At 32.1% G+C, this 10,938-nt stretch overlaps 1 protein-coding gene across 2 annotated transcripts; it reads right to left on the bottom strand.

The window, feature by feature from the left end:
* Positions 1-1,216: 1,216 nt before the first annotated feature.
* On the bottom strand, positions 1,217-10,245 carry LOC137404624 (transmembrane emp24 domain-containing protein 1-like). Of its 2 annotated transcripts, none has more exons than XM_068090851.1 (5): positions 10,180-10,245; positions 6,786-6,922; positions 4,272-4,401; positions 3,340-3,491; positions 1,217-1,596 (listed from the first exon to the last, which is right to left on the bottom strand). In XM_068090851.1, exons 1-5 carry the CDS (start codon positions 10,229-10,231, stop codon positions 1,369-1,371), a joined length of 699 nt encoding a protein of 232 aa, XP_067946952.1. In that variant the 5' UTR covers positions 10,232-10,245; the 3' UTR covers positions 1,217-1,368. The 2 variants fall into 2 exon arrangements, with proteins under 2 accessions (XP_067946952.1, XP_067946953.1); XM_068090852.1 differs by having other exon boundaries at positions 4,275-4,401.
* Positions 10,246-10,938: the final 693 nt, after the last annotated feature.

Raw genomic sequence — 10,938 nt, 5'->3', positions numbered from 1 at the left:
GTTCACAGTCATAGCTAATAGACTGAATTCTTGATAGCCATATTAACACTGTTAAGGTCTACAGTTGGTGCTCAAAACAAGACTAAGGAACTGACCGGACTGAGCACATGGCAGGAAATACAAATTGACACGGCCGACTAAATTCCACTTCCTTCTGACGATTCCACACACATGCACATGTGCTGAGCACGAAACAGAACGGTAATGACTCCAGAGAGAAACATCAACTTGTGAAAAGGATAAGTAACTTTAACTTACTCCAACACTCTAGTTATTTATAACACTCCAAACTTTTCAGAGCGTAGAGTGCTGTTAGCAGTAGGCCCGACCACTTATCATTACATATTGTGACTTACTCTCAGTAGGTGTCTTAAAAATGGTGTTTAGCCTTTGCTCATCTTTCTGCCTAAACAGCGAGCCACATTTTCAATTACAATCTATGACCCTGTTCTTTCGAAATCTCTCATACATTGGTTAGGTTTTAGTTTGTTTCTATATAACCTTGAACTATTCTGGTTCTATTTTACTCTTATTGCCTTCAACCCGCTATTATCATGTCACAACCGAGAGGAGATAACTTCTTCTTTTGTCTTATTTGCCTTACTGTTGTTGTTGACACTGGCTTTTCTTTAACATATTTAGTACAAAAAAATTCTGACAGGTCCCAAGAGTATATAAATAGAAACCGCATGTCTTCTTTCTAATAGGAAATAATCTCAAGAAACCGCTGGTATAAACAACAAAAAATTATATCAATATTGGTAATCGTGTTTGAGAAGTTTTCTAAGAAAAGGCCAACACAAGCAAACAATTGGGCATGCACTAGGCAGCAGCGGCAATCAGCCATTTTTTTCTTGACCTCGGCCATATTATGTAGATAAACATAGAAGTACTCTCCATATTTTAATGTAATTATTTGATGTTCAAAGAGTTCAGCCTAACACAGCGTCTCTCAAGTACTTGCTATCATCCCTTTAACTTTTTTAAACAAAACAACTTTTATAGAGGTCAATTTGAGAATTGCTAGAACATAAATGGAGTAAACTGCCTAATGAAGAGGTTGATCTTTGACTAAGAAAACACTAAGAAATTGTTAGTTCATGTACAAAAACTTTTAAATTATTAAAGATTTAAAATTGTTTAAATTATTTTGGTCGTCTACCAGATCTTATTTAGAACCAAACAACTTACAATAAATTCAAAAATTGTACAGTTCAAACTGTACACTCTTCACAGAGTTGTAAATGTATATATAGTGAGATAGCCTACAGTCTAGTAAAAACAAAGACTTGGTTTTATGGAAAATTCCATAAAGTCCAACAGGAGCGTGACATCATTGTCGAAAACAGAGAAGGATACAGCTGGTGTTTAAATGGAGGAATTGCTAGTCGTCTTTGGTAAGCTGAAGAGTTTCTTTAAGAAGACGACTTGTATTATGGCAGAGATTATGATAACGGATGAAGAAAACATGGATCTATGGTTGACGATGTCTGAGAGGCTTGAAAGTGCGGCTTCATCAGCGAAAGTGTTTTGTCTGTAGACTGTTTGATGAAAGGTCATATCATGCAGTCGGCCTTCAAGATTCCGTAGAATGTCCTGTGAGAAATAAATGGTGCTGAGCTGTCAGAGGAAATGGCAACTGAGCAGCATTGATGACAGTAAGACTCTGAGTACAACAAATAAAACATTTAGCCCGCTGCTCAAGAGAACTACAGAAAGTTGATGGCATTTCATTATTATTAAAGCTGAATATTATTATTGATACTAGTACCCTGGCGGTCTGGTATGTCATGAGAGATCATCAGGTGTAATAACTATACGTACAATTATTCTACTGTGTCTATGGGTGGTCGATTTGGGCAGTTATTAAATTGTCGGAATTTTTTGTCATAAAAATATTGAAAAAAACTTTCATTATAAAAAATACAGAGAAACATACTTCTACTATCAGAGATATAGAAAAGATGAAGATAGACAAAGTATGTGCCTTTCAACAGGTAATTTTAGTTCAAAAATCTCAAAACCTGTAGCAAAAGAGAACAAGAGAGAACTGTATTTCAATAAAATAGAGGTCAGCTAATAAATGCCACATTGTAACAATTGACATCCACGACGTCTCATTCAAACCATTCTAAACTAAGAGAAATTAAAAGTTGCTAAAGGAACCTTTTTAATTTTAGCCTCCATCTTTCTTCTGCCAATGAGCAGTTCCAATACTAACTTGTGGTGTTTGTAAGCAATTTGTAAAATTCTTGGATAAGGCCTCATCAAGCAGTCAGCACTCTATAACTACTTGCGAAGTCATAAACACAGGATTCGAAATATATAAAATATTAAGAAACGATATTAAGAAGTGTTTGTAAGCAATTTGTACGCAAAATTGGCAAATTTTTGTATGCATGCAGCATGTGATACGTGACATGTTGCACAGAACATAATATTATGTGACAAGTCTTGTATGATGTATATGTATGATGTCACATATAACTGCTGCATTTGATGCATCGCAGGATAAGCTGTAGAGTATATGTGAATTTCAACATTACTGTACTATATCATTGTTCATTATATTGTCTTTGATGGCTTCACCATATTTATCAGTCAGATTTCCTTCACTTGCTATTTACAAAAGAAAGCTAACCGAACCTTGTGTATCAAGTCTAAAGGATCAACAGGTCCGTTTTCTGTAAACTCATTTACATGTATTTTATATCCAACTGGTAACGCTCTAGTAGTATGGTGCACTATGAGTGTTCATCAGGTGTGTCGATAAACACAGAGAATAAGTATGTGTGCAATAATTCTAACCCTGTGAAAGGTAAATGATTAGAGCAAGTGTTAGAGTGTTGGTTTTTCAAATGGAAGGTTGTGTGTTCAAATCCAGTGTGAAGCAGCCTTTTACTCACACCGTGGCATTAGATGGAAATACACAGTTCTTATTATAGTAGTGTCATATAGAATACTGCAAGCAATAGTTGAACTCTTGGTACAGGCTGGAGTAAAATCGGTAACCAAACAAGTTGATGTGATTGCCTTACTATAAATACATGTGTATAGGTTTAGTTTTTCATTTCAGCTGGCGTTTCCTTTTAGTCTCCTTCTAGTCTTTATTGAGCAAATAGCGGTTAGTGTCAATTATATTTAATATCAATAACTCATATGACATGCATCCAAACAATGAAATACAATGCCTGATCCGTGAGTACAACAGGTAACATCAGCTGATCACGCTATTGATTATAGCTGCCAGAGACATGAGCAATGTGCAGTGTAAATAGGTTATCGATAATATGAAATCTATAAACAGCGTCATGTGTGCTTTTATGTCTGTCAACTTACCCTCACCAGATCTCTTTTTAATTGGTAATGCTGCAGGGCATCATCCTGCGATACAACTCCATCCCAAGTCCTCTTTGTCTGATAGTCAATCCACAAATAGACAGTTTTGCTAGTGTAACCCAGCTCATTACTGATGCAGATCTCATATGTGCCTGCAAGGCATACATGCAGAGTTGACAGGTATTTTAGAGTACCTGTTAAACCTGTCACTATCTGATTTGTCTACAGAGTTTCCATTGTTGAAAGACTAAGCAAACTTTTGATTTGAGAACAGTCTTTAAGGATAACACAAAATAACATTACTGTGCACTTTTGGTGGAGTGTACACTTTAGCGTCAGTTGTGTAATGAAACAAACACAAAATATTAATCTTAGAATAAATAGTATATAATCAGTACTCACACCTTAATTATGAAATTAATAATATGTAATTGGTACACAGTCATTATTTTGCCAGTCATCTCAATAATTTGGTTGACTAAGTCATACATAGCCACATTATAAAAACTGTAGAAAGAGTTTCAACAAATACAATGAGAAAGAATATGTATGCTAATCCATCATAATTAATTAACCCTAATCTTTATGTCATTACTAGCTACTATAATAATAATATAATAATATTATTATAATTCACATATCACCTGTGAATGTAGAGACTGAAAAACAACATAGGAGCTAGTAATGACATAAAGATTAGGGTTAACTAACTATTGACTCGTCATAATAATATTATAATATTATTATGATGGGTCAATCAAGTAATATATACTATTATAATGAAACAATATAATAATTATAAATATTATGATGAAATTATAATTGTGCAGTTTTTTAGCTGCTATATGAGGCAGTGCCTAGTAATGAACAATTACAAGGAGGTAGTGACTAAAAGTAACTTCATGAAACACTTAGGAATTGCCTTCTCATACCACTTTCCACATTATTTTCTTTATGATCTCCCATCTGGCCATATGGAGATTCATACAAAACTGTCATATCTGGTTCTTTTGTTAAAGTGACAGAAGCAGCCAGTTGTCCCCCTCCGCTAGAGCCAACAACCTGCAAAACAACTACTAAGATGTTGAAAATTATTGACTGGTGGTAAAAAGAGACAAAAAGCTGTTCTAGTTAATAAATGCTTGAATCTAAATACAGTACGTACTAGCATTCTTGTTGTATAAAATCATAATTATTTTTAGAAATTAACCAAATGTTTTGTTAAACTATGCCAGCCTTATTTGGCAAAAAGCCAAGGTTGGTGATGCGTCAGCAGCTGAAAAGGAAGGATTTATGCATCAAACCTATTGATTATATGCTTGCAAGCATAGTTATCCTTGTTCTATATTTATGTGCTGTACACTTAAACCTTTTCACATACACAAGCTTGTCGACACAAACCACATTACTTAGCAACAAATCAACAACTGCTACCATTGGGTAATGTGATATTGTTAGATTATTGCATCAGCAAACTATCGAAAATGAAATGAATGCTTTTACCCTCAAATAATTTTTTATATATGTTGTTTTAAATTGATTAGTAAGTAAAGCTTAATGTTACAAACAATAAAATTTGAAACAAAGAATAAAGTTATTTGATGTTTTTCTATTGTTCAGCCCATTAAATACTTTTAAAACTATCAGCGGTTCATTTTGATGCTTATGGCTTTTGAGCACATAACAACATACAAATATAATAACAGCAAAATAACTAACACTTTATAAAACGGCTTTACATTATTGCAATTATAACATAACAATTATGCAAGGCTGTTCTTGATTGGCTATTAATGGAATTGTATTATAGTATGATACAATTCCATCTTTATAACATGATAATCATTATAATTATAATGAAACTTTGAGAAACAAAAAAAGATTTTAAAACCATTTTAAATTTTGATTTAAATTTTATTTCAAATTTGAATCAAACACAGCATAAAAATAATAGATTTTTGATCCCAAACAAACGAATAAAACAATAATAATAATAATCAAACATCAGCTTCTTTAAATAAGTGTTAATTGTTCATCTTTTTAGTAGTGTAACAGCAAAAAATACCATAACAAACATACGGTAGCATAACAACTTTATTCCCATTAAAATATTTGGCTAATGGTTTTTAGAAGTACAGTACATGTACTGTAGCTGCAAGCACACACTGAAATTGTCTATTCAGCTTGAGAGAAAGAAACTCCAAACCATGACTACTAGCGCGGATAAATAGAAATAGTGATTAAAATATACATAAGAGCTAATTATTAACCTTGTACTGTACATAGGTTGCTTCCAGTCAATATTTTACAAATATCATAAATCTTTTAATTTTTTGCTGCATCAAAATACTCATAAAACAGACCATGCAGTCGAAATTATACAGATTGTTTTTGAAACACCAAGTTGGAATGTTACAGACAGTGCTTCATGTTGTGAGCTATTAGTTAACCTTAAAGCAACAGCATTCTACTATATAAAATAAACAAATGCAAAATTATAAAAAAAGTTACTTTGTATGTTCATCCACCCTACAATAATTCTAGTACAGTGGACCTCACCATATGACATTAATTCATTCTAGTGTTGGCATCGTTAGGTGAAAATGTCATATAAAGGGGTATAGAAACTTACAGTAATTATCTAATGCAAACAACCCTGGTGAAGAAACATCAAAATTTTATATATATATACTGTACATATTAAAAATTAGTAGCAAAAAAATATATTAACTTTAGTAACGATAGTTACCTACAGTAAGTTTAGTGTGTTTAGTGGTTATGATCTGTCTATGATTATGATTCTTACTTTTTTCTTCAATCTTAGGAACCATGGCTAACAAATAAAAGTTATATATTTACTTATGTAGTTATATACGTACAACGAAGTAAAGGGAATACGAAATATTATATTAATCGGTAAAATGCATGATAAGTTTCTACTTATTTTTTACTAATTTTTGTTTCTCTAACGCCATATCAGGCATTTATGAAACATGAAGAATGCTGAACTGAAAAAGCGCAAGCATAGTATCTCTTTTAAGGGAAGTATTTTGGCAAATAGCATATTAGCATTTTTGTTATTTTGACGTATTTAGCATTCTGACTGCTGAATTCAAATTTTGAGAGACATTTTTGTTGATGTCATATGGCGACAAAATGCCATAATGAGGGACAAAAAACATCTTAAGGCAAAAAATTCATTCATATGTTCATTGTTCATTCATACTAGTAGTTTGACTTTTCTTCTGACGACTCAAATCTATTGTTCAGAATTATTTGTCTGTTCAGATGCTTTAAATTTTATCCGTGGTAACTTTTTGTAAAACAGTTTGATGGTATTAAGTAGTAGCTAGTGAAAGCTTTTGACCTGATTAATAACTGACCCAATTGTGTAACTTGCGATGTAACTAATCCTAGTCAGAGAAAAAGTCAAGTATAACTCATACATGCCAGAGGAGTGTCAGGGAAGTGTTGTAGCTGAAGTACTGGTAAAAACATTCAGATTTGCCTGCTCTTGCCTCGACTTGAAAACTATGATATTTAAAGTCTGTGTCATCAGGCACCTCATCACTTAATAAAAGCCCTACATAAATACAAAAGGTCAGGTGTAAATAGGTCAAGTAACGCATTCGATAATCTGACAAAGATCTTAAATAAAAAAAGAGAATAAGTTGCAAACAAAAAATTGCTGAAGAGAAGTAATCAATTTCACCCGAATCTAATGCATGAGATGAAAGTAGGGAGGAGTAAAGACACTACATGATTATGAGTATATGAAAACATGACTAGAATATTAACACGGTATTCAACTCTATATGATTATGAGTATATGAAACCATAACTAGAGTATTACTATGGTATTCAACTCTATATGGTTATGAGTATATCAAACCATAATTATAGTATTAACATGATATTCAACTCTATATGGTTATGAGTATATGAAACGATAATTATAGTATTAACATGGTATTCAACTCTATATGGTTATGAGTATATGAAACCATAACTAGAGTATTACCATGGTATTCAACTCTATATGGTTATGAATATATCAAACCATAATTATAGTATTAACATGATATTCAACTCTATATGGTTATGAGTATATGAAACGATAATTATAGTATTAACATGGTATTCAACTCTATATGGTTATGAGTATATGAAACCATAACTAGAGTATTACCATGGTATTCAACTCTATATGGTTATGATTATATCAAACCATAATTATAGTATTAACATGATATTCAACTCTATATGGTTTTGAATATATGAAAACATGACTAGAGTATTAACACGGTATTCAGCTCTATATGGTTATGAGTATATGAAACCATAACTAAAGTATTACCATGGTATTCAACTCTATATGGTTATGAATATATGAAAACATGACTAGAGTATTAACACGGTATTCAACTCTATATGGTTATGAGTATATGAAACCATAACTAGAGTATTAACACGGTATTCAACTCTATATGGTTATGAATATATGAAAACATGACTATAGTATTAACATGGTATTCAACTCTATATGGTTATGAGTATATGAAACCATAACTAGAGTATTACCATGATATTCAACTCTATATGGTTATGAGTATATGAAAACATGACTAGAGTATTACCATGGTATTCAACTCTGTATGGTTATGAATATATGAAAACATGACTAGAGTATTAACACGGTATTCAACTCTATATGGTTATGAATATATGAAAACATGACTAGAGTATTAAGATGGTATTCAACTCTATATGGTTATGAATATATGAAAACATGACTAGAGTATTAACACGGTATTCAACTCTATATGGTTATGAATATATGAAAACATGACTAGAGTATTAAGATGGTATTCAACTCTATATGGTTATGAATATATGAAAACATGACTAGAGTATTAACATGGTATTCAACTCTATATGGTTATGCTTGTAAACAAACAGTAGCTGAATAAAACTAACCAAAACTTTTCATGGTATTGAAGCACCATAAATTAACATGTTTACTTTTCACAAAGAACAGCGCTGTAAAAATCAAGCATAGTCACTTTGCCCAAATGTGTAGCCTAACAGATATCTTGGTAAATTGTAATCTTTACGATGTATCTTTGATGATGTCTATTCCAATGAAAATCTCTACTTGCCAAATAAACTAATTATGCTATTCAATTTTGGGAATTGAACGATTTGCTTTCTTCAGCTTCAAACAGATTTATTAAAAATTTGAATATTATAGTCAACCGAAATGCGTACAGTCTTTAGTTTTTTTTGTGTGAGAAAACGAATACATATTGGGAGGTTTAAAATTTCAATGTCACTAAGCCCAACATTTTCATTGCATAGCAGGCACATGTTATTTTGGTTACCAGTAAGCAAGTGGCCTCTCCTACCATACTACAAGAAGACATACATGTATATAGCATTGCCCGTTTATAAAATACAACTTGAATTTATATTTTTATTATTTTACTCTTGTAATTTTTCAATACAAATACAACAAACAAACAGGCCAAACAAAGATATAAATGAGTAATTTTTATCTCTGATTGGCAAAGTTTTCTAAAACTGCGGAAAGTGACTGATTAACTTAGTTGTTTAGAGTGTCTATCTAATAAGTTGAGTATCATGAGTTCACACCCCGTATTCAACATCATTGTAGTTGTTGGGTTCTGAAATCATATTTTGTGTCAATTTAATTCTCAAAATCTCCTTTTTTGGCCCTAACACTCCTTACAGGTTGTAACACAAAAACTCTTTTTTGGCCTACAATCTGGTGTAATATCAAACAAAACCACATGCAAATTTTTAAACAGATTGTTTAATTACGGTATATGTTAGTTTTTATAGAGGACATACCTATAAACAAACAAAGCAAAATATATATATATATATATATATATATATATATATATATATATATATATATATATATATATATATATATATATATATATATATATATATATAGACAAATGGATGGCGATATCAGGAAACATTTAGCATCTGCTTAGCATGTATTCATGCCATGCTGAACGCATGGAAGAGCATAATGAATGCAAGTTACTTGATGAACTATTGACAAGCAGGACGATATTGATAACATTAATCAATAGTAGGGGTTTCATAGTGATAATATTTCATAGTAGATTGCTCTACCAAAAGCCATAAACTTATAGGAAAGGAAAATTTATGAGTAGATCAAAAGGTCACTTGCTTAACGCATTCACTCAGACAGACAATAAGTCTGAATAATAGATTGGAGAAGAAAAATAATTTTAATACATATATACATTGAATATATATAAACATGTGCCTTCATTGATATGAAACAATGTCCATGAAAAATATACAGTGGTTTTAGATGGCAATCAATGAAATGTTCATGTTAGCTAATGAGCATTCAACCAGAATATTCATCAGCTTGTCACAGCCCAAGCAAATCTTATAATTCGCATTCTCATATGAAAATTCCATTGTTCATTTATTCTCAATGTAAGCATTGAACCAGATGGATAAAAGTACATTCTATCATTAAAAGTACCATTGTCCTATATTTGTTATTAAACCCTTTTAAAACTGTTACTGGTCAAAACAAGAAAATGAATTGTGAAGTTCCATCCCTTTCTGAATACCACCCAATAACAAAGTCTTCATATAAACTCACGCATGACCAGTTTACAGTCAGTGTCTAGGTGAGTATTTTAGTTAGTAGGAATGTAGGTAATAATTGAGGTCTCACATAGAATGTTCTAGAAGTTTCATCAATATTCTGGTAGAAAGCTTTAATGGTACATGTTAAAAGCATAAATATAAATGAATGCTCACCAACGACTGCAGCAAATAAGAAGAAATAGCGAGTCCAGCGATGCAACTCCATCACTCCTCCTTCAGATTTCATACTTACAGTAATGCGTATGTATACATTACTAGACACCTTATCTTATCTCCTCTATCCGTACTGCATGGGAAGAACCAGCATGTGACTATACTTTAATATCCCATGGATACGTGTCACTGCGAGTCTCTGATAGCAATTGAAAACCTAATACTTGAAATGACTGGCACTTTCTAGTCCGAGTGGAGGTATAAAATAATACAAATTAACTTTCAGTGCTATAAGCGCTTATCAAATATGATCTTCTACTACATGTATTGACAAATATTTACTATAATAATAGTCATCCCTGTCTATCTAAACTCTAAAGCCATGGTTGGAAGTTGAAAAAAAGATTGCATTGTAAGGGGTTTGAACAAGCAACATTCAGCTTTGCTACCCAGCGCACTGCCATTGCATGAAATACTCACCTTTCACACCTCTGGAATTGTACAGCTACTTGTTCTCTATGCTTTATGGACACGCCCTGACAATCTCTCGTGGCATACTAAGCTGCCAGTGTACTTTAAAATGATGTTTACAGTTTGAAACTCAACTTTTTAGATATGCAGCAATGTCACCTTTAGCAATGAGCTTTTCAATTGATAACAGCTGAAGTTATCTACCAGATTCTACCTTTAAACTAGCTTTACCAATTACCTGAATCGTTGCTATTGCGTAAGCTCAAACTGAATATGAAAAAAGCAGTA

This window comes from Watersipora subatra, chromosome 9 (assembly GCF_963576615.1).
Source record: "Watersipora subatra chromosome 9, tzWatSuba1.1, whole genome shotgun sequence".
NCBI lineage: Eukaryota > Metazoa > Bryozoa > Gymnolaemata > Cheilostomatida > Watersiporidae > Watersipora > Watersipora subatra.
This window is presented reverse-complemented; position numbering and strand designations above follow the sequence as displayed.

Coding starts and splice junctions, on each gene's coding strand:
- LOC137404624 (XM_068090851.1), bottom strand. CDS start 10,231: ATGGAGTTGCATCGCTGGACTCGCTATTTCTTCTTATTTGCTGCAGTC. Junction 6,923..10,179: donor CTTATTTGCTGCAGTCGTTG/GTGAGCATTCAT, acceptor GTATTTATGTAG/GGCTTTTATTAAGTGATGAG. Junction 3,492..4,271: donor AGAAAATAATGTGGAAAGTG/GTATGAGAAGGC, acceptor TATGCCTTGCAG/GCACATATGAGATCTGCATC.